Source organism: Fusarium flagelliforme (assembly GCF_020744385.1).
Source record: "Fusarium flagelliforme strain FIESC 12 MPI-CAGE-AA-0113 chromosome Unknown B0J16scaffold_2, whole genome shotgun sequence".
Taxonomy (NCBI): Eukaryota; Fungi; Ascomycota; class Sordariomycetes; order Hypocreales; family Nectriaceae; genus Fusarium; species Fusarium flagelliforme.
In genome coordinates this window covers 2,054,705-2,077,016 of record NW_025763504.1, presented here as the reverse complement: position 1 = coordinate 2,077,016, position 22,312 = coordinate 2,054,705, and the positions used below count along the sequence as shown (strand labels likewise).

The window sequence follows — 22,312 nt, the reverse complement described above, 5'->3', positions numbered from 1 at the left end:
GCGTGTCTCGTGAAAACAAAAAAATGTTGACATTCAGGACCCTAATTATGTATTCCCGGTGTTCAGAGTTTGGGCTGGAATGGTAAACAACCCGATATTCCACGGCTGGACGGTCAATCATCAAACATTTGTCTCAGTAGCGTGCGTTTCTTAATTTACACACATAGTCCAGAGTGACTTAGTGCGTGGATTCACGTTTGACTTGTCTTACTTTCCGGCACAAAGAGGCTTTGGTTGACGATCACCGATCGCAAGCATGGCAGGATGAAACTAATGCACTGCACAGCAATAAAGGGTGAAGTATGAGGTTGGATAGAGGTGGTTGAAGTTGGAGTAGGCTAATGCTGATGGATATCAAGAGTATGCATCTATTGGACGAGACCTGAACTGGCCTGAGCGTTCTGCAAGGCGGCTCTATTTGGCGGGTTTTATCAAAGCAAGGAGTTCATATTTAGTGATCGCCTGAACAAATTCCCACATGCTCGTGCTGCAGTAGCTGCATAATCTTTGTGCAAGGAAGATCTGGCGTGAACCTTTTCAAAGAAGATGGTGCAGTGATCGACTCCATATTTCAGGAGGGCAAATTCTTGAGAGGGAGAAGGAGAGAAAGATCGTGATCATGGCACGAACAAACTGGAGCTTTTGATCTTATATCTACCTATCCCGCCTGTCCGTGAATTCAGACTCCAATCTCACTTGAGGTTAAATGTCCAACCTATATCGAATTATAGTACTCTTGGACCTTCATAAACAAACATCAGTATGCATACAATAGTAAAGAATACTTGAATAAATTGAATAAGAAAATAATTCTACAACGTGAGCTTCTTAACAGACCCTTGCAGACGAACCGATGGAAGCTGCACAGACTTGCTCGGTACGTACCGTCAGCGATAAGGATCTTATCGCCCCGCAGATCCAACCGTCGCAGAAAAAAAATTAGTTACCATCCCAGGCCAAGCCAAACAATAGCGACAGCTTCACCAACAAGGACCATCCGAAACGACGACAATTTCCGCCATTCCCACAACTGGCGCAACACATTTGGTCGTCATGGAGTCAAGTTCGAAACGCCGCAAGATCGACCATGCTGGGTCTGGACTAAGGCATGATGCTCTTATCGATTTTGAGGCTCGTAGCTCTGCCCGTGTCTCAACCGCTAGCACATTCGTGCTCCAAACCGATGAGCTGCTCAAGGAAGCCAAACTCGACTACGGAAAGGCATTGAAGGGAGTTGATGAAAACCTGCACAAATTAAAAGAGGCCGTTGATACTGCAGAACCTCATAGCCCCGAACTTGTTTGTTCTATCCTGCCAAAAGCCGTCGCCTCTTCAAAAAGACTAACAAAATTTTAAGATCACCCAAGTCACCACTCGCTTTGAGAAGAAACATCGCATCGTCATTCCCTACCCCGATCCGAAGCCCGCAAAAGATGCGCCCTACAAGCTATCTTTCGAGAAGCCAGCTTCGTACAACGTCGTCGGCAGTTACGTTGCTAAGACCATGGTCAAGTCTCAGGCGCATTTCGGAATCGATATGGTAGTCCAAATGCCCAAGACCATGTTCCAGGAGAAGGATTTTACAAGCATGCGATACTTTTACCGAAGAGCCTACTATATCGCTTACATCGCCGCCAGCGTCAAGAAAGAGTTGGAAGATTCGATGGACATTGGTTTCGAATACCTTAACGAGAACCCCCTTCTGCCTGTGCTCGCACTTCGACCTAAGCCCGAAGAAGAGGACGAGGATAACAAGGACACCAAGGGAAAGCCTTCCAAGAAGAAGTCAAAGGCCGCCAAGTCACCGTATACTATTCGACTCATCCCCTGCGCACCTGAGGGTCTCTTCCCCAAGACCAAGTTGCTTCCTAGCTCCAACAACAACCGAAATGGGGAGACCGACGACAAGAAAACGAAGTCCGGCACCCCTTTCTACAACTCTACTCTGAAGGCAGAGGAGGCTTTCATTTCTTACCTGCGCGTCCTTACACACGCCAAGAACGAATGCCCAGCTTTGACTGATGCCTGTGCGCTGGGAAGAATCTGGCTGCAACAGAGAGGCTTTGGCAGTTCTGTGTCGCAAGGTGGTTTTGGTCACTTCGAATGGTCTATCATGATCGCCCTGTTGCTCCAGATGGGTGGACGTAATGGCCAGGCAATGCTTTCCAACTCTCTCAGCAGCACTGAACTCTTCAAGGCTGCCGTGCAATTCCTCTCAACCACCGACTTCAACGAAAAGCCATTTGTGTTTGGTTCCTCGAAGATCAACGCCGATGCCGTTAAAGAAGCTGGCCCTGTTATGTACGATCCCATCCGAGAACTCAATGTGCTTTACAAGATGAGCTCCTGGTCTGCCAGCCTCCTTCAGATGCACGCCAAATCTACTACCGACAACCTCGCCGACGAAGCCGCCGACAAGTTTGCCCCGACTTTCATCATCAAGTCAGATGCGCCTCTTCAGACATTTGACGCCATCTTCGAGGTCAAGAGTCAGTATGTGAAGCCTTCAGACTCTCCCGACCGTAGGGGAGCTGCTTGGGATTTCAGTTTGGAAGCCCACAAGGTGCTCGCGAAGGCGTTTGGTAACCGATCCCATCTTGTGCACTTCCAGTTGCCTTCAAAGGCAGGATGGAAACTGGGCTCTGCGCCGCCTTCGGATGCTGGCAAGGTTCAGTTTGGTGTCATGTTTGAGTTTGCCCAGATGGCTCGTCAAATGGAGCATGGTCCTGCCGCCGAGGAACAAGAGGAAGCGGCAAAGTTCCGCCGATTCTGGGGTGAGAAGGCTGAGTTGCGTCGCTTCAAGGACGGCAGTATTCTCGAGTGTGTCGAGTGGTCAAGCAAAGTGCCATTCCAGATTTGCGAGGAGATTGCTGAACACACTTTGAAACGACACCTCAAGGTCGAGAGTGGAGCAATTACTGCCTATGGCGCGGGCTTCTCCAACATCGTCACCTTCACACATATGGACAAGGAGGCTTTTGACGCTGCTCGACGAGCCTTCCAAACCCTCGAATACGATATCCGAAACCTTGAAGACCTGCCATTGCAGATCCGACAACTTGCGGCAGTATCGCCAGCTGCCAGATATGCTTCGGTTGATGCTCCTAGGCCCGGCTTCCACACAGGCACCATCGAGCCTATAGATGTCAATCTCTACTTCGAGGCCTCGGGCCGATGGCCGGAGAACTTGGTCGCCATTCAGGAGACCAAAATCGAATTTCTGCTTGATTTCGACAGACGTCTTAAAGCAACCAAGGAGAACATCACAACCCATCTTGGCCGAGAAAACAAGGAGATCGGAATCGAGAACTTGGCTTACCTCGATATCGTGTATGACACTGGTGCAGCATTCCGATTGAGAATCCATGCCGATTTGGAGGATATTTTGCTTGAGAGACAGATCAAGAATAAGACTCTTGACCCTCGTATCCGCGAGGACTCTGAAGCAGCACTCGCCAGAACCAAGTGGCTCTTTGAGACTCTGCCAATCCATACACAAACTATTGCAACTTTCTGCACAAGACTACACCCTCTATCTCAGACCATTCGCTTGGTCAAGCATTGGTTCAACGCCCACAAGCTCTCAAGTCACATCAGCGAAGAGCTTATTGAGCTCTTTGTCCTGAGTGTCTTCCTACAACCCTACCCTTGGCGTGCTCCCACAAGTGCTTCAACTGGTTTCTTGCGCGTGCTGACGTTCCTATCCCGTTGGGATTGGCGCGACGAGCCTTTGATCGTCGACTCAGCTGAGGAGTTGACGGACGATGATCGCCACAACATCCGCAAAGAACTTGAGGGTTGGCGTAAGAAGGACCCTAACATGAACCATACCGTTATGTCTGTTGCCACTTCGGTCGATACGTCTGGCCTGGCCTACACTCGCAATGGGCCTTCCAAGCTCATTGCTTCGCGCATGACTCGATTGGCCAAGGCTGCTTGCAAGGTTGTCAAAGACAGCGGCTACGGCATCGATGCGTTTGAGCTCTTTGAAACATCTCTCGAAGACTACGATGTTCTCTTCCACCTTTCTCGCAAGGCCATCCGCTCAATCCTTCGAGAGGCAGCCTGTGATCCTTCTGCCCACCGCCGTTCCCAGTTTAAGAACCTTGATGATAGAACAGGTCGTGCGCCTCTTCCCATCCGCGCTCACCCTGTCGACATCTTTATGCAAGAGCTGCAGCGCATCTACGAGGATACGCTTGTGTTCTTCAGGGGAACTAACAACGGCGAAGAGGACGATGCTGTCATTGGTGCTATCTGGAACCCAAAGCTTCAGCAGCAGAAGTTCCGAGCAGGTCTGCCTTACAACTTCCACAAGGTTGCCGGTGAGGATGATGATGTTGTGGTGGTGAACCGAAAGGCTGTGTTAGCAGAGATTTCAAGAATTGGTGGTGATATGATTAGGAAGATCGAAGAGATGGAATAAGATATGACAATGCTAGAGGTGAATACTTTAGATAATACCCATGAACATAGATACCTATAGATCTGGCTCTAATTTGACGATGAACTAAAAGTATGTTTTTATTTACAATTCTGGACATATTTGATTACTAGGTACGCAAGTTTTCAGATCCCATTTTCTCGGGTATGTGAAGTGTGGCTTGATACCAGGTAGTCATTAGGCACAAGCAAGTAAAGGCAACATTGTTTTCAGCAGTCTGTTCAATACTCTCCTCTTATAAGGGCTTGTGTCAGCAGCAAAGTTACGTAACTGAGCGCATATCGATAACCCATGATATAGAAGATCAGTCAGTACCTTGGTGTAAGTGAATAGAACGAAATGGTGGAAGAGAAGTGGTACGTATCCATCTCAATTACCCAAAGTGGAAGTCTCTTTACGCGAGAGACGCGCTCAACGCGTCCCACCCCACGTCCCGCTACTCTAATCTTCCTATTCCATCACTGCGACAACCAGTGACCGGCGACAACTTCAAAATTATACAACGGCCGAGGCATTGATCGTGCGTACAATCAATTTTGATCAAGACCAAAATGCCCCATTCTGTCGAAGCAGGAGCCGAAGCCATGTCATCCCCAAGAAACGTTAAGGACGAACCGATGGAGGAGGAGAATGGAATTCCGGACGAGACCCCCAATGCGCCAGAGGCCGATGACAAGATGACGGAATCAGAGGATGTTAAGAAAGACATTAAGCAGCTTGAGGATTTGTTCGATGATGTTGACTCGGACGATGAGTTTCCTGCAAGTTCTGCGGCTATTCAGCCCAGTTCGCCTGTTGCTCCCCTATTGTAAGCAACGGTACAGGAGCTTAAAGCTTGCAGAGAAACTAACTGTTTATAGTGATGCAATGTCGCTGAAGGCTTCAGACCCAGAAGTCATGCGAAGTTTCTATCAGCGATTATTCCCCTGGCGATATCTATTCCAATGGCTCAACCACAGCCCTACACCAACGAACGACTTTGGCAACCGAGAGTTTGCTTTCACACTCCAGAACGAGGCCTACCTCCGATACCAATCTTTCCCTACCGCCGATACGTAAGTAATATACTTATAAATGGAATTACAAATACTTACAATGTTCCAGGCTCCGAAAAGATGTTCTTCGATTGATGCCTTCCCGTTTCGAAATTGGCCCCGTCTACTCTACCAACCCGCGCGACCGAAAGACACTGCGAAACTCATCCGCCTTTAAGCCTCTTGCAAAAGAATTGTGTTTCGATATCGATTTGACAGATTATGACGACATCCGAACATGCTGTGACAAGGCGAATATCTGCAACAAGTGCTGGCAATTCATGACTATGGCTATTAAAGTGGTCGATGTAGCGCTGAGAGAAGATTTTGGCTTCAAGCACATTATGTGGGTGTACTCAGGTCGGCGTGGTGCTCACGCTTGGGTTTGCGATAAGAAAGTCCGCAGTATGGACGATCAGAAGAGAAGGGCGATTGCAGGCTATCTTGAGGTGGTCAGAGGAGGTGCACAGAGTGGAAAGAAGGTCAATGTGAGGCGACCACTGCATCCTCATCTTGCGTAAGTTTCCACATTCTATCTTGATATTGAAATACTAATGCCACGTAGACGAAGCTTGGAGATCCTCAAGACTCACTTCCAGGAAGACGTTCTTGAGGTGCAAGATCCTTGGGCCTCACCCGAACAGTCTGAGAAGCTTTTACAGCTTTTGCCAAACCAGAACCTTAACGAGTCACTACGGAAAAAATGGGATGCTGCCCCAGGACGTGCCTCGACTTCAAAATGGGCCGACATCGACGCTTTGGCAAAGTCGGGCGCCAGCAAGAACCTCGATGCCAGGCAACTTCTCGAAGCCAAACAGGATATTGTCCTGGAGTACACCTACCCTCGACTCGATATCGAAGTCAGCAAGAAGCTCAACCATTTGCTCAAGAGTCCTTTTGTCGTGCATCCCGGTACCGGCCGTGTCTGTGTGCCTATCAACACCAAGAACCTTGACGACTTTGACCCCCTGAGCGTGCCTACGGTGCAGGGTCTTCTAGCAGAAATCGACTCTTGGAAGAGCGAAGAGGAAGAGGGTAGTAAGGGCCTGGCCGATTGGGAAAAGACAAGCCTAAAGCCCTATATCGACCAGTTTAGACATTTTGTTAATGGGCTGATGAAGGATGAGAAGGACGTAAAGGTTAAGCGGGAGAGAGACGAGGAAAGCATGGAGTTTTAGACGTTGTATGGAATGGGATGGACTTATGAACAGTGTAAATGTGTTAGACTTGACATTTGGATTTGGACTTGGCTGGCGCAGTATGGCATTAGTACAGAAGATATATTTACTTTGAAGCAACCTCAACCTCAGGCGTACTTTGTTCAGAGGAAGCCTCTTCAGCGTCAGGATCCCTGATCTCCTCGTTTTCCTCCTCGTTCTCCTCAACCTCGACACCCTCGGCTTCTTGTGTCTCGCCTGAAGTGCCCTCTTGCTGTTTTAATTGACCTCCCTTTCGCTTGGGAATAACGCTCATGAATGCGTCACCCCAGTTTTCATATTCGAGCCACTTGAGCATGATCTCGACGACATGGTTTGTTGTAAGAACCGCTCGGCTCTGCATCACCATGTACTGACCGATAGGCAGCCGGGCCGTTCGGATACCGCGCGCCCTCGCTCGCTTGTAGCACAATCCCTTTTCACGGTTCTTGTCAACAAGGCCACCGATGACATAGCTTGTGTTGGGCTCGAGGCGCTCGAGTGTGTAAGGTGAGTCCGAGGATAGGTAGACAATGTCGTTGTACTCAGGACGAGGCTCAGGCTCAGGATCTGGGAGGGGGAGAGGATCCTTCTCGTCCCTGGTCCAGGGGCTCTTTTCTGTGAGACTTCGCTGAAGAGGTTCAATCATTTGGTCACCCTTCATTTTCTCACGGGCCTTCTCCGCGCACTCGATAAAGTCTCCTTCCACAAAATCGATGCCCTTCCAGTTCTTGTGCTTGTCGTCGAGAATCTGGTGGAAACGCTCGGCTAGCTTTCCAGTCCAGTTGGAGACGTAAATATTAGTGCGATACCTCGCATTCTTGTTCTCCGAATACGACCTGGTGATCTGACTGCCGAGTGAAATGATTTCCTTCTCGCGCATGTACTGCTCGAAATCACAATCAAAGATGAGTGAGATGGGAACGTCCACAGAAGGCGGCTTCTGGTGTTTATTGGCGTAAGGGTCTATGCCCTGGGCAATAAGTGCGTCTCTCTCCTCACGTTTGCGTACTTTGCGAGCAATTCGACTGTCTCTTCGCTTCTGCTTGCGATCTTCCTTGCCAGCTTCCCATTGTTGCTGCTTCCTTAGACGCTTGAGTGCGTTCTTGGACATGGGCTGAGCGGGCTCATCCTCGGCAGGTCGTTTTTGAGGAATGGTAGAGCCTGGACCAGAATTTTGCTGGACTTGAACCTTGTCATTGCCCTCTCTCGTTTTCTCAATATCGGCGTTCTCTGTTGCCTGTTGCGATTCTTCCACTCTCTTCATTTGACTGCCATCTTTGCTTTGCGTCTCATTCTCGGCTTGAGATGGCCTTTGAGCCGGATCCAACTCCATTCTCAACAGGTTTGTTTAGGATACTCGGAAGTATTATTGGCCTTGAGCTTCGTAAAAGTGGAAGTAGAGGTTGAGCTTATATCAAACTGCGTAATTAAGAGGTGCTTTTTGCCGTTGTGCTTGAGAGCGCAGATTCGCAATGGCGTTATTCCTCAAAGACCTTGAAACCAACAAAAAAGTTTGTAAGGCTTTGGCCCCAATTGAATGATTTTGACGATATTTGAAGCTTAAACCAAAGAATATCCTGTCAAGCTCATAGCGGATTTTTCTTACAAACTTGAGTCTTCAGGTGGGTCAAAGAAAAACCAAGACTTAGTTAAGGGTGTCATAAAGATTAGGATGGTCTACTTGGAGCTTTAGTGCTTATCTGTCTAAATTGTTTTGTCGATAGGCTCTTGTGTCCTGGTTATTTTTCGGATCGCCTGGTCTCCAGGAACCTAGTGGTGGGGCAGTATTCAAAGATACGTACCGAGCAAGCTTCCGAATTTCGTCAAGGTTCAATGAACCAATGAAAACAAGGCAATTGAATGACCAACGTCACGTGTTGCAGTGGAGGCTCGCAATCCTACAGTTTCCATAGCTCGGCTTCATCCTCAGGCCCAAGACATAAAAGCTCCCAACTCCTCCCTCTTAGCTATCGCAATTGCCATGGAGCACCCCCCGTCGAGCGCGAATGTGGCGCTTCACAAGAAGCCTGCCACCTATTTCAAGCCTTACGATGTCCTTAACGACACTACAAAGGCTGGTGTAGTTGGTGGTCTCAGTGGTCTCTTCCTCTCTTCCGTCAAGAATGCTATGGCCAAGCACAATGTCGGCATTCTGAGCGTCTTCACCCGCGGCTCTGCCATCATTGGTCTCGGAGGTATGATAAACCTGGTGGGAGAGATCAATTGAGGTCTTTGCAGTACTGATTATCCTGTCTAGCCGCCGCCCCCGCCGCATATGTCTTTGTTTCGCGAACCTCGATGAACCTCCGCGAAAAGGAAGATTCTTTCTCCGCTGCCCTTGGTGGCTTTGCCCTGGGCGCTGTCCTCGGTCTTCCCAGTATGAGATGATGCACGGCTCGATGAAAAAGCGAATTTGGTCTGACAAGCTACAGCGAAACGAATGCCTGTCGTCATGGGTCTTGGTAGTGGTCTTGCCGTCTTTCAAGGTATGTTCCACTACCTCGGTGGCCGATACGACTCTTTTAAGCGAGAGGGCGATGAGTTCGAGCGCAAGGAAATCGTCCGACGATCCACTCGACTGCCTATTGAGCAGACCATTTCAGAAATTGGTGAGGGCCGAGGTAAGTCGCGCATCGTGTCTATTCGCCCCTTACAATATCTCACATTACCATAGGCATTCGACCTCCTGGATACGATGAGCGAAGGGTAGAGCGACTTAGCCAGAAGTACGGAGTTGAGATCAACCCTATCAAGGCGACTGTCGAGGGTAGCCAATAAAGCACTTAACGACAAGCGGGCGAACGGGACGGGAGCGACTGTACATAACTCTTCTGGGCGAGGAAGAGATGCTACACTAGAGAATTGGAGTTTTGTTTTGTTTCCATGTGAAGCTCTGGACTGTGCCATCTCACGCTCGGGCAGTTAGGTTTCTTTCATGAGGTAAGTTTTCACTGACACTTTCATTCCCTACACCACCCTTCTATCTGCAATGATGATACACTAGCTTCAGAGGCTGTTTATGATCTTTAATGATTCTAACACTCACCGTTCTATCTTTATCCTGAGCACATCCCTTTCAACAACACGATTGATGACTATGCAGGAATACGTTCACTGATTGTGTTTAGATTTCTGTAACTTTATGCCACTTTGTTGCACAATACGCTATAATACGACTGTTCATGGTATGTGACACTCATCTTCCTTTTTGCCCTCCCTTCGCTATGATGATACATCGCTTTCAGAGGCTGTTTATGATCTTAATGATTAAACATTCACTCAAGTTCTATCTATATTCTGAGCCCCAAACCCATACCTCCATCATTTTTGGTTATCACTTTTTACGAGCAATACTAACATTGCTTAGACTTATAGATTGACTTTCCTCTCACGACGCCCCGTGCACTAACATATGTTGTATGTATATCTCTTCTTCTCTTCGCCCCTCCATCCCCTTCAATGATGATACCTAGCTTCAGAGGCTGTTTATGATCTTAATGATTAAACATTCACCCAAGTTCTATCTATAGTCTGAGAAACCCTCATATATTATTCATATTGTTTTCCAATATTCTTCGGCATTTAGCTAATTTATCGAAGATTAGGTTCTCGTAGTAATGTTCTGAGGGTATCCTCCGCCATCTGTATCTGATCTCGGTCAGGTCTCTCGTCTCAATCAAAAGTTTTCCTATACTCTGTTTCCGTTCATTATCTGCATGTTATCCCTATTCTATGCCGCGCACCTGGGTATCGTTTTTCATCTAGGCGAAGCTTTTCTTATGTCAAAACTCAATACAAACTGTCGTTTCACTGTGCCGAATCCTTAAGCAATTTGCCAGCCCATATTTGTCGCCGAAATTCACCTCTGACAATGAATCCCGAAGTGGTTTCCAAGATGCATGGCTCAAACCTTCACAAGCTTGAAACCAACCTGCACATAACGTGCACAAATGAAGGCGATGCAGCCGGCCAGCATAGAGCAGCCACAGAAAAGCTGCAGACCAAGATAGTCGCCGTCCTGTGCGGATACGATCGCACCACCAATAGGGCTTCCCGTCAGAGCACCGAAAGATGCAATGGCAAACGCAGTGCCAACACGAGTACCGATTTGGCGAATATCGGACAGCTGGGCGATAAGAGTTGGAACGAGACTGATGTATCCGCCCGAGGAGAAACCAAAGATCACGGCAAATACAACGATGCCGGCTGTGTTGTTCACTGGAATCCAAACACACAAGCAGAAAAGGGCAGAGATGAAGGTGATGGCGATCATGACGTTGTATCGACCAATCTTGTCAGCGATGATGCCTGGGATAATACGGCCGAATATGCTGAGATCGTGTTAGTATGCTAGCCGAGATTACTTGTTCTGGCACGACTTACCTGACAGCATTGAGGATAGGCAACAGATAAGGGATCAAAGTTTCAGACATGCCTGCAGCCTGCGCCTGCAGCAGGACATAGTTGAAAGGAAGAAACATTCCCCACATAAAGAGGAAGAAACCGATGACAGTGATGAGGATAGGAAGCTCTCGAAGACCGCTGATGTATTCCATGAAGACGAAAGGTCTGGGGCGAGGAGGCAGACGAGACTTGACAGTGAAGCACGCAATACTGAGCAGAACGAGGAACATGAAGGCCATCGTGCGCATCATCCAGGGAAAGCCTACGCTGTTGATCATCTTGTCCATCATGATTGGGAGAACGACACCTCCAAGAGACGATCCCGAGACCATGATACCAAAGGCAGCCGCACGTCTTCTGAAGAACCAAGTGACCAGCGAAGACATGGAGGCGTTGAAGACAGCGCTGGATCCAATGGATGCGACGATGGACTGCGAGAGGAAGAACTGGTAGTATTCTTTTGACAAGGACACCATCATGAGACCGAAGACGTAGGCGAGAGTGCCACACCAGAGGAGATACTTTGGGCCATAGGTATCAAACAGACGGCCAAACTATCCAAGTCAGTGAGATGCAGTTTCATCAAGGGGAGAGAAGATTATACGTACGAGAGCACTGCAGAATACCATGAAGAATACCTCGACAGACATGATCCAGCTAACGGCAGAACTGTCGTGATCCCTAAGTGGCCCAGAAACGTAGTATTTCTGAAAGACACCCACACAGTTCACAAGTCCGAATGTACAGAACAGAGCACACCAACCTCCAAAGACGACAAGCCAGGCCTCCACTCCTCCATCAGGGAAATCTGCCGGGGCCATTCCAGGTGGAGGACCTGCCGGGGGCTGTTGCTGTTTCTTCTCATCCTCACCACGCTCAAGATCTGCTTCGACAGCATTGGTAGGCTCTGGGTGGATGTTTGCTTCGGTTTTGGCTGTAGGCTGGCGACTTTGTTTCTCTGGGTCTGTGGATGTTACCGGTTGGATTGTCCTGTCGTTGATTGTGTCCGAGGACGAGGATTTCGTTGACCGAGCCATGATTTGGCTCTGTAGGAAGATTGATTAATACAAAAATGTATAGGAAGCAAAGATTTGGTGATATTTATCTTTGGTTGGGAGTGATAGGCAGTAGTCAGTCTGTCACTGTTGATGCAGTGAACGATGCACTGATATGAAGTCACTGTTCATCAATGTTACGAGGATACATGGAATTGCCATCACCTCCATCTATATATCAATCAGATGCACCCTAGTCATTCGCTCATATCTGATCTTGTCTCTCAGGTCCTAGTGGGGTATACACCCATCCTCCAATACTACCTACACTACTTGCTGAAACCCCGGGAATCTACAGCGGGTGCATTTCTAGATCTCGGTCTATTAAATCACGGGAGCGGCCTATAGATCGGGTTTCTCTCTGGCCGGAACATAAATCCGTAGCCTAGCCTAGTCGGTACATATAGTCGCTCGGTCTTAACATGATCGCTTTTTTTATTACAGCCGAGGACACGGGCGAAAGCGTTTAATGTCTTCGGCTTCCGTTTTTCGCTGTATTCTTGTTCAATAAAGTGAGATTGCATATGTATAACTCTTCCAATAACAGTCCGTCCTCAGGAAGCAGTCAGGTCATTCGCTATCTGAGCTGAATAATGCAACCTGAATCCTGCATCCCACTTCAACCTTGTGGACTTAAGAAGAGGCCGAGTCGCGAAGTGCCTAACCTAAAGAGTGACTGGGAACGAGACCATCCAATAGTTGAGACAGGATAATCTTCTAGGGAAGATCTTCTGCATGGATGCTGTTGTCTTACAGTATTCCAAGGGATTTTTGTCCCTGCTTAGAAATACTCATTGGTGAGGGTCGCTGACTGCATGAGTCAGTCAAGCCTGCTTTGGCCTGTTGAGCAGTTCGTCTTATATACACATACCATCCATGAGACGCCGGATGCTTTCCCGTCCATCCCTCGAATACTCCAATCCATGGTCTAGTCAGACGCAGATCTAGTCGTTCTAAAATACTGCCAAGTTATATATTGGAGATGTAGTATCATCTACACAGGTTGGAAGAGACTGATGCCAGCAATGAAGCTGGCAGGCTAGGTACGGACCAATGACTGTTGTTTGAACCTCTGAATATTGATACATAAAGGCTTCAGCTCTATGATAGATAATATATGTAATCATACATAACAAAACAAACGTTGTATAAAAACCTTCATCATCTGCTTGTCCTCTTTTTTCATCTCTGCCGCATCGCTCGCTCATATTTCGTCTGTCTCTTCATGCTTTTATTCATCGGATGAACTCCTTGAGTTCCTTGTTGTCCTCAAACTTGACCTTACCATCCTTCTCAACTTTGGCAACGTGAATGCCAGTCACTGACTCATCATCTGTCTTCTGTCCGATAGCTTTAATAGCAGCGGGCTTAGTCTCAGCACCATCAGTCAGCTTAGGCTTGTTGTTCAACTCGAGGGCCTGAGAGAGGACGCCAGGTTCAGAATCAGCGATCTCATTCACTTGCTTGTTGGTGAGAACATCTGAAGCTCGCACGCCTCGGCTGGACATGAGAATCTTTGTAGGTCCGTGGAACTGAAGGAAGAGGCGATCGCCCCAGATAGTTCGTCGAGTCGCTGTTCGCAAGCCGTAGTAGGCTCGTGCTAGGTATTTCCAGACCTCGGAGTTGCGAACAGTCTTCACCCATTCTGGCTCTGAGATCCATCGTGATAGTGAGGGGACCTGAAGTTGTAGGCTATTGCTCTTGAAGCGGAAAGGTTGAGGAGGGTGTCGGCTGACGGAATAGGCGACAACACTACCAGGGTGGGCTACAAACTCCTCGCCTTCCTTGAGCGTAAGTTCGTAGATCTGTCCAGGTGCTGATAGAGCTGCAAGACCTCGTCCTGTCAAGAGGGTGTTACCCCAGTGGGCGAGTGTAAGGCTGCTCTGAATGCGGGCCGCGGGTGAAAGAGTATGTCCTGTCCAAGCCAGCAGCGCATTCCTTTGCGCGATCATCCAGTCTGTCGTTCCATCGAGGTGAAGAACTGTGAAAGTGGTTGTGGGAGACTTGGTCGAGATCAAGGCTGTGATGGGTGTCGTAGCTGAGATGCGCTGGTAGAGGAAGGGAACGCCGAGAAAGGCTCGTGTAATCGGGTTGAGGATCGAGAGTGTGGATTGGGCCTATCTGGTCTATTAGAGATGCTGCTGATAGCTTTCCTTGGTGGTTGCGTACATTCTCAGGTTTGCCGGCGACAGCAACCAATGTGCCCCGCCGAGTATAGAGCTTCTGCGATGCCGATAGAGTCACAGATAGAAGGGAATATGGCGAGCCGAGGACCTCGAATCGAGCATCTATACAAGCGCAATGTCAGATATCAATCATGACCCAATGGTGTGGGCGCATCCATACCCGCAGGATCCCTCGTCTCAAGAGCTCCAAAAGCATCACCACCAACTTTGGGCGCTTCAGTGCTCGGCGCAGCGTTGATCTGAATAGACCTGCACTGAGATCTAGTGCAAGTATATAAGGGCAATGCCCGCAGCCGCAGGCCTCGTGCCGCTTTTGATAACGGCAATTGGCCTCGCATTTTGCTGATTGGATATATGAGCTCCGAAAGAGCTGTATAACTTGTATATCTACCTCTTCTCTTCACTTCACATCGGGCATCTCGAGCCAGACGCCAGGGCCAGTATTGTTAGCGGCTTTTCCGGTGCCCACACGTAATGTCACGTGCAACTGTTGCTGGGCCAACGACCGTGCTTTGTTCATTCAATCTCACTAGACCGATACCCTTGTGATCTTCCTTATAGCAAACATTTGCTAAACTTGCAGGACGTGGTAGTGGCCAGCTTGGTAGGCTGACAGAGTCCGAGTCTTTGACACCTTGAGCTTGTTGCTTGCGCTACTCCTAGTGAATTCCTCCTCACACCCAATCCTCTCCATACCGAATACACACCATGAGTGTTAGAGTCGTCTCCAGAATACGGCCTCTGCTCGAAAAGGAGCGCGAATCTGACATTATTGTTCGAGCCGACACAGTCGATCCTAGCAAGCCTAACACGGTCGTAAAGATTCCTAACCCCAAGAATGAGTCTGAGGAGTTCTCTTTCACCTTCAATGGCGTATACGACCGTGCTACGACTCAGGAGGAACTGTTCACCGCCGAAGGTAAGATATTTATGCTAACAAGTTTTGGTTTGGATTACCTTGAATCGTATGTTGACTTGAGTAGTTTCTCCGTATGTCAAGTCTCTTTTCCAAGGATTCGATGTCACAATATTCGCGTATGGTGTCACTGGTACGGGTAAAACACACACGATGCGAGGCGGTATGAAGCTGGCAGACCGTGGGGTGATTCCTCGGATGCTAAGCAGTGTCTTTCGACGCGGCAAGAAGATCATGAAGGATTCTAAGGGCGATACCGACGTGAAGGTTCTTCTATCATACTACGAGATCTACAACGACAAGGTCTTTGATCTCCTCGAGCCCCCCGAGAAGCGAACGCCCACCGGTCTACCGCTACGCGCCGAGGCCAACGGAAAGACTATTGTCGTTGGTCTCTCTGAACGAGCTTGCGAGGATCTCAAGGACTTTGAGAAGTTGTACATCGAGGCCAACAACAACCGCGTCACCGCCGCTACCAAGCTCAACGCCCACAGCAGTCGCAGTCACGCTATTCTGCGAGTCAAGCTGATCCAGACAACTGCGGAGTCGGTCAGGGAGAGCACAGCATCAGCCATTGACTTGGCTGGTTCTGAGGACAACAGGCGAACTGACAATGATAAGGAGAGGTTGGTGGAATCTGCTGCCATCAACAAGAGTCTCTTTGTCCTGAGTCAGTGCATCGATGCTATCGGCCGCGGTGACAAGAGGATACCATACCGGGAGTCCAAGATGACTCGCATTCTGTCTCTGGGTCAGAACAACGGCATCACTGTCATGATTCTGAACCTGTCGCCTCTGCGAGGCTACCATCTCGATACCCTCAGCAGTCTCAACGTCAGCTCCCGTGCCAAGCGAATTGAGGTTAGGGAGATCGAGAACGAGATTGTCTATAAGTCTGTTCCTAGGACGAACTCCGGACTCTCGGGCTTGGGTCTGCGTCAGCCTCTGCGCCCTCTTGCCAACCTCACTAATGTGCACAATGGCAACGTCGCTGCTAAAGATAAAGCTGCTGAGAAGGCGGCCGATAAGCCTGTGAAGGCTTTTAGCGTCTACACTGACAAGTCGAAGCCAGCAGCACCTGTCAACCGTCCGATTGTGAGCTCCAACTTGGCTCGCCCAAGAACGAATCCTGTCAAGCGGCCTTCTGAAAATGAAGCCGCTTTGAGACCCAGCAAAATCTCGAAGCCTGCTGCTCCAGCATCCATTACGGTTTCGGCTGCCCAGATCGAGGCCATGGTTGAGAAGAAGGTCAGCGAAATCCTCGCTGCTCGAATTGCGGACGAGCAGAAGTCTCAGCCAGCACCGACGGTTCAGCCTGAGATCAGCGATGCAGTGCAGAGGCGACTGGAGGCACTTGAGAAGCGAATCGACAGCGACGAATGGCGAGACGATTCCAAGTCGGAAGGACTGCGCTTCCTTCTCGCAGCCCGACAACACAAGGAGCGTGGCGAAGATCAAATTGCTCTCAATATGTACGAAAGAGCGCTGCCATTCTTCCCCGGGCAGGCGAAGCTGCTCAACAAGATTGAGAGACTACGATCGCGGCTGGACGGAAAGGCTCCCGCAGCTTCTCCCCGCCGGGCAACCCCTCCCTCGGAGCGCAAGAGGCGAAAGTTTGTGTATGATGATGCGGACGGTGATTATGAGACTGCCGAGGCCGATGTGGAAGAAGATGAGTTGGTGCATAAGGCTTTGAAGTCCAAGTCACGAAGGGCCAAGCCTCTTGCTACCAAGTCCATCCTCTCGGGTGACGATGAGGGCCCTGCTTCTCCTCGCACCCAACATCTTCTTGACATTGTCAACTCGCGTGACCCGGACCAAATCCGAAGCTTGGTCGGTTTCGGTGCAAAGAAGGCTCGTGACCTGGTCGACTACCTCGAACTTGTAAGTAACGATGAGGCTGGCGGTCATATCGACAGCCTTTCTCAGTTGAGGACGGTGCCTGGTATGGGTGGTCGAACGATAGAGAGAGCTTATGACGGACTTGTTGTTTAAGCGAGGCGTACTTTTTTCCCCTTATATAAATGGGACGGGCATCCAATGCTTTTGGTTTGAAATCATAGCCTTATACCCCCCTGTTTTTGTTCGAAGAAGATGGAAGCATTGAATGGTGTTTGGGGAGTTATTTGATTTGCTTTTGGATGGGATGCATGGCAGCGAAACCTGGCTGCCGATATAGGTGTTGATACAATCCTTACTGATTATTCTCTGAATTTTCCTCTCTGCGTGATATGCTCAACATTACATTGGTTAACACTTCCCATTGAACATAGAGTAACGTAGCCAAGCTAGCTCTACCGTTCTGCAAGGTGACTGGAGCCGATCTTGAAGATCTTGAAGTATAGGGTAACTTTCCCGAATTGACATTCATGTTTACCTTTGCTATCTGTGGCGGTGTCAATACCTCGATCTTGAATGCAATAGGTAATCCATACTAAATACGGGCTGCTATTTTGAGGCGTAGCGATCGTAATTGACACCAATTGCCCCGAGTGTTTCCCGTTCGAAAAATGGATCACGATCTTGGATAGTTTGAATAAATCCTTGGCTATAAAGCATGAACCAACCTGAGTAGTGCGTGCTCAGCCAGCGAGCATAGACGAGTGCACGCGACACATCATATTTAGTTAATATCAGTGTTGTTCAAGGACGGTTTTTAATATGCATTAGTATTCAAACAACCTCTTCTTCGTTATGACGATCTCAGTCTGAAACCAACCCTGTAACTCTGCGCCTCTTATTCTCTCTGTTATTCAACGTTGCAGTCAGCCCAGAACTGACATGATCCAATGACACGGGAGATATGCACGCTAGAAACCGGCTGCCGAAGCATTGAGTTTTGTGTTGCGTGGTTGATGCAAGATCATACGCATACGGAGGTACAAAACTTTATGCACAACAAGCCCCCCCGACCTCGTCAACTCGAAAGTTCTGATGCTTCTTATTCGCACTCGTGTTGCTGGTCTGTGACATTTATGACATAACGTAACCCGATACCTGTTTTAGACCAAATGCATGCATTTCAAGACAGCGACATAGCTCGTAGAATCCAGGAAATTAAACTCGATCAGACAGGCTCGAGCCAGACCAAGGTTTGTTTCATCCTCGCTCATCATAGATCAAAGCACAGGCTCATAAATGCGATACATGTTTTGAACGTGGTATCTGTTTTAATTCATTGGTACCTTGGCTAAATTCCTCAAAGTCCATACATATCCATCCTTCCATGAAACCAGACCAGATCAGACTGCAATGCTCTTCCCCATGACTATGTACAGTACAGCTTGCAGCATCCAGCAGTTGCCCGCCAGCTTTAGAGGTTTATGTTTAAACAACCCAAGCAATTTCCCGTAGGAAGCAGAGTGAAGGGGTAATGATATAATGGCAGTGAGAAAAAAGTATAAATCAACGCCATAAAAGGAAAATTAGAGTAAAAAGGTGTCGGTGACGACCGATGACACGTCCAACTTTGTAGTAAAGCTCTGCCATTTCGTAATCCCTAGACGTATTCAAATGAGGCCCAGTGATATGACAGGCCTGCAAGTTGAAGGGAAACGAGACAAACAGAAGGGACGGAAAATGTAACCAAGTGAAGTCGTTAAAAAGATCTCGTGGCTGGTGGTATCATCCTGCCAGAATAAAAACCGAGGTAGTGATGTGATCCGATGCTGTAAGGTGTGTGTACTGTACAACAAATCTGGGCGAGTTTCGTCATTTGGAAACCACGAATGAATTGGGGGTATCCATCAAATCCGATTCATCCATCCCATCCCGTCTCATCTCATCTCATCTAGTCGTGTCCGTTTCTTACACGCTTATGCGCCCGCTACGCCTGCGCCAGAGCTGTAATCCTTCGCTTGGCGCTAGATTGCCGTCAAATCGTAAAGAAGAATATTGCGAGAATTTTGTGAATTTTGTTGTTTTTTGTGTTGCTTCGGCTATCCATGAGTTACTCATCGGATCATGCTGGTCCTTCGCTCCTTGACACTGGGCATGGTCATGCTCTTGCTGGAGCCGCCAAACTGAGGGATGGAGCTGAAGCGGTTCAGACGCTTGCGTTCGGCAGTAGCCATTGGTTGTTGTTGAGGCTGCTGGTGCTGAGGCTCTGAAGGGAAGTGGTGCTCGTCAATGACGACGGTGGATGGTGAGGCCATGGGGCTAACGTTGGCCTTGTCGCCATGAAGAGCGTCGATGCCGCCGGAGGAACCAGAACCAGAGGAAGAGCCGGTGCTGTTGGGAGTCTGATAGACGTACTCGCCATCGACGTAGACAGCGTTGGAGACAAAGGTGGAACGTCTGTGACGGCGGCGGGTGTAGCGTTGCTCAAGACGGAAGAGCTCCAGCTTGGCTTGGATCTTGTCCATGAGAGACTTGCCCATTGTTGCGGTAGTGTCGGTGATTTTTGACAGAGTTGAGTTTGGTTGAGTAAGTGAGCCCTTGGATATATTAGGCAAATAAATCAATCGGGTCTCTCGGTGAGTATCAGCGCGTCGAGGGAGGCTGGATTCGTAATGCAGAAGCCGAGGATGTGGAGATTAGGAGTGTGATTTCAAGTCAAGGTACCGCAGTCAATGCTGTACGCTTTCGGTGTTGTGTATGTACTTGTGTGAGAATGTTTCGCCACGGATTTTGTGTTTATTGTCTTGGTTTATCCTTGTGAGAAAGGGGGAGGGAGGACAATTGCTGTTGGTAATGGTTGATGTTTAACAGCGAGTAAGTCGACGATAGATAGGGAGATAGATATGGAGAGCTGTACTATGATTGACAGTACGTAGTATTAAAAGAGAGTAGAGGACATTAATAGTAAAAGAAGCAAATCGCCGGGAGTTTTGTTTCCTTGTCGTCCAAGAAGGTGATTAGATCAAATGAGAGTGAAAGAGGAAGTGGTAGCGGGCGACTGGGGGTAGAAGAAGGATTGCGACAGCGACAGCGACAGGAGGGAGAATGAACGAGGGGGGAGGATTGGATGGAAGATAAGAATGAGTGGACGACCATTCATCACCCAGGAGGCAGAGAGAGGCATTACAGGGGGGTAACAGCCCGCAGGTATTCTAACTTTAGAGAGTTAGTGGATGCTGTAGCGTCTGGAAGGCCGGGCTGGCCTCCACTGACCTAACTTGGGGCCTCTCCACTGTTTTCTGTCTGTCCATCAAGCTGAAGACGTTCGTTCGCCGACCCAACGGGACAAACGAGAGAAAGTCCAACAGGGGAGGCCCGGAAGGTGGAGTTTGCCTGCAGGGGATGGTAATTGGAACAGTGTCAAGGGTGCCATGCGACTGAAGCTTCGCAAAGCGACCTGCAGCTGCTTGATGCCCCTGAAAGGTCACATTCATGGATCTGACATGGAGATCAAGGAGGGTTGGAGGTTGACTAAAAGACCTCACATTAATTCGTTAGCATTTCCAAGCCTCGGATATACTGTAAAAATAAACCTTAGGGCTATATTGTCAGTTCAGTAAAGGCAAGGAAACCCCGGTGGTCTAGAAAGGGCTGGGTAGAGATCGTTGACTAAAACTCGGTCGTCTAATATAGATCGATCACGAGCAATCAACTTTGTCTGGTGTCCAATATCAACCAAATGAAGACAAACAATATTGTTTTTATCTCTCATTATATGTTGGACGTCAAAGCTCTGCTCTCTCCCCTCCCTCCTTTCCTCCCGCTGACGGGCCGTCAACAGGCGTTTGCTCTTTGCCAACTGCTTATATCCATGCATCCGTAACAAAGAACAGAAGAATCCTTTCTTATGTGTGGCGATTAGACCCCATTAGGAACCAAACCCAAGCTATTCTAGCTCAGGCCTCTAGAAGTCCGTTCCCAACGCCGGCCAAAGCGCTAAATACTACACCAGCATGATTCTGGCGTTGGCGGGTTGACGCAGGGGGATCACACTATTTCCCGGTCGCGCAAGAGGAAAAAAGCGACGCTCACTGCAAAAGATAGAGGCAAGAAACGAAAATTGCAAGGTTTCTTTCTGTGCCGAGTACGGATGAAGTTCCATTGGTCCCTAGCATTGGATTGAAACGTAACCGAACGGAGAGAGGGCTGGAGAGTTTCTGGGGCTTCCACACGAGAAAGAGTCGAGATGCAGACCAGAACCGGCATAAGAAAGGCACACCTTGAAAAACCACATGGTTTTGCGAGTCAGGATCCACAGTCTAAACGTTGATCCTGGGTTGAAGTGTGGGACAACGCCTCTCAGCAGTAAATCACCAACGTTCACTGGGAAAAAGCAATTGGCAGACGAACTGCAGTCGTCGATCAGCCGAGATTTTAAATGAGACGCTGGTTTAGCTCATCGAGTCCCAATCAATGTAATATTCCTCTGAGCAATGAGTGGTCGATTTCCGCGATTTGCGAATCAAACACAAGGTTTGGTCAAGAGCTCTATACTCTCTGAAGAACACCATCTTCGTCCTCCTTTGTCTTGCAGCAAACAAATGGCCGGGCTCCCCCCTTGTTCGCCGCCGGTGAGTGAGCATGGTTGGTTCGTGGACATGCTGCATTAGGCATGGCCTATCTGCATGTTTTTCTGCAGCAGTGTCGCAACAGCAGAACTGGACTGAAACACAATCTAGCTCCATCGCACGATCTTCTTTCCATGTTTCTTTCTGGCCATCATTGTAATCGTAACTTTTAGTTTTTGCTAGTGACCGTTCGACCGAATTTTCGCTCTGGCTTGAGTCGGTTGGCATGTCTGCGCCTTCTAGAAGTCGACCGACACGAGTGGGAATTGACTTTCTCTCTTGCCGTTTCAAGTCAAACTGTGCAGAAATGGATCTTCTCAGCTAGACTAGACTCGACATCGCCCATGTGGTTTGAACGGGGACAATCCCTCGCGAGTCAGGTCAATACCGGCTGAGAGATCTTCAGGCACGGACTTTGATCCGGTCCAGAAGCCATAGCCAGTTGCAGTTAATTGATCGTTGAGAGCGAAACTGCTTTTGGTTAATGGCATGGAGATTTGGGTGTGGTCTATTGTTCGTTAGCTTTCTTTGCCATGTGTCGACAACTGACAAGTGCCCGAGTTTCTGGGTCACAAAGGTGTACAGTAGGTATTTGAGAATCTGTCAA

General features: G+C 48.7%; 8 protein-coding genes across 8 annotated transcripts; 4 read left to right on the top strand and 4 right to left on the bottom strand.

The window, feature by feature from the left end:
• The first annotated feature begins 976 nt into the window (after nt 1-976).
• Nucleotides 977-4,573, top strand: B0J16DRAFT_411140 (Nrap protein). Its single transcript, XM_046133211.1, has 2 exons — nt 977-1,299; nt 1,358-4,573. The coding sequence occupies exons 1-2, from the start codon at nt 1,054-1,056 to the stop codon at nt 4,424-4,426; spliced, it is 3,315 nt and encodes a 1,104-aa protein (XP_045986326.1). The 5' UTR covers nt 977-1,053; the 3' UTR covers nt 4,427-4,573.
• A 153-nt stretch (nt 4,574-4,726) lies between these two features.
• On the top strand, nt 4,727-6,709 carry B0J16DRAFT_59638 (uncharacterized protein). Its single transcript, XM_046134129.1, has 4 exons — nt 4,727-5,252; nt 5,305-5,499; nt 5,549-5,995; nt 6,044-6,709. Exons 1-4 carry the CDS (start codon nt 4,996-4,998, stop codon nt 6,654-6,656), a joined length of 1,512 nt encoding a protein of 503 aa, XP_045986325.1. The 5' UTR covers nt 4,727-4,995; the 3' UTR covers nt 6,657-6,709.
• On the bottom strand, nt 6,710-8,291 carry B0J16DRAFT_59639 (uncharacterized protein). The gene has a single exon (XM_046134130.1). It carries the CDS (start codon nt 8,008-8,010, stop codon nt 6,763-6,765), a length of 1,248 nt encoding a protein of 415 aa, XP_045986324.1. The 5' UTR covers nt 8,011-8,291; the 3' UTR covers nt 6,710-6,762.
• A 367-nt stretch (nt 8,292-8,658) lies between these two features.
• Nucleotides 8,659-9,455, top strand: B0J16DRAFT_316101 (uncharacterized protein; the record flags this gene model as incomplete). Its single annotated transcript, XM_046125295.1, has 4 exons — nt 8,659-8,872; nt 8,935-9,054; nt 9,110-9,298; nt 9,352-9,455. The coding sequence occupies 4 exons, from the start codon at nt 8,659-8,661 to the stop codon at nt 9,453-9,455; spliced, it is 627 nt and encodes a 208-aa protein (XP_045986323.1).
• Nucleotides 9,456-10,581: 1,126 nt separating this feature from the next.
• B0J16DRAFT_316100 (major facilitator superfamily domain-containing protein) lies at nt 10,582-12,118 on the bottom strand (the record flags this gene model as incomplete). Its single annotated transcript, XM_046125294.1, has 3 exons — nt 10,582-11,008; nt 11,061-11,635; nt 11,690-12,118. The coding sequence occupies 3 exons, from the start codon at nt 12,116-12,118 to the stop codon at nt 10,582-10,584; spliced, it is 1,431 nt and encodes a 476-aa protein (XP_045986322.1).
• Nucleotides 12,119-13,195: 1,077 nt separating this feature from the next.
• B0J16DRAFT_368662 (mitochondrial biogenesis AIM24-domain-containing protein) lies at nt 13,196-14,802 on the bottom strand. The gene is made up of 3 exons (XM_046130236.1): nt 14,483-14,802; nt 14,306-14,424; nt 13,196-14,253 (listed from the first exon to the last, which is right to left on the bottom strand). Exons 1-3 carry the CDS (start codon nt 14,658-14,660, stop codon nt 13,372-13,374), a joined length of 1,179 nt encoding a protein of 392 aa, XP_045986321.1. The 5' UTR covers nt 14,661-14,802; the 3' UTR covers nt 13,196-13,371.
• A 58-nt stretch (nt 14,803-14,860) lies between these two features.
• On the top strand, nt 14,861-17,451 carry B0J16DRAFT_368661 (P-loop containing nucleoside triphosphate hydrolase protein). Its single transcript, XM_046130235.1, has 2 exons — nt 14,861-15,241; nt 15,306-17,451. The coding sequence occupies exons 1-2, from the start codon at nt 15,031-15,033 to the stop codon at nt 17,231-17,233; spliced, it is 2,139 nt and encodes a 712-aa protein (XP_045986320.1). The 5' UTR covers nt 14,861-15,030; the 3' UTR covers nt 17,234-17,451.
• A 1,360-nt stretch (nt 17,452-18,811) lies between these two features.
• On the bottom strand, nt 18,812-19,826 carry B0J16DRAFT_59529 (uncharacterized protein). Its single transcript, XM_046134127.1, has one exon. It carries the CDS (start codon nt 19,615-19,617, stop codon nt 19,192-19,194), a length of 426 nt encoding a protein of 141 aa, XP_045986319.1. The 5' UTR covers nt 19,618-19,826; the 3' UTR covers nt 18,812-19,191.
• Between the last annotated feature and the right edge of the window lie 2,486 nt (nt 19,827-22,312).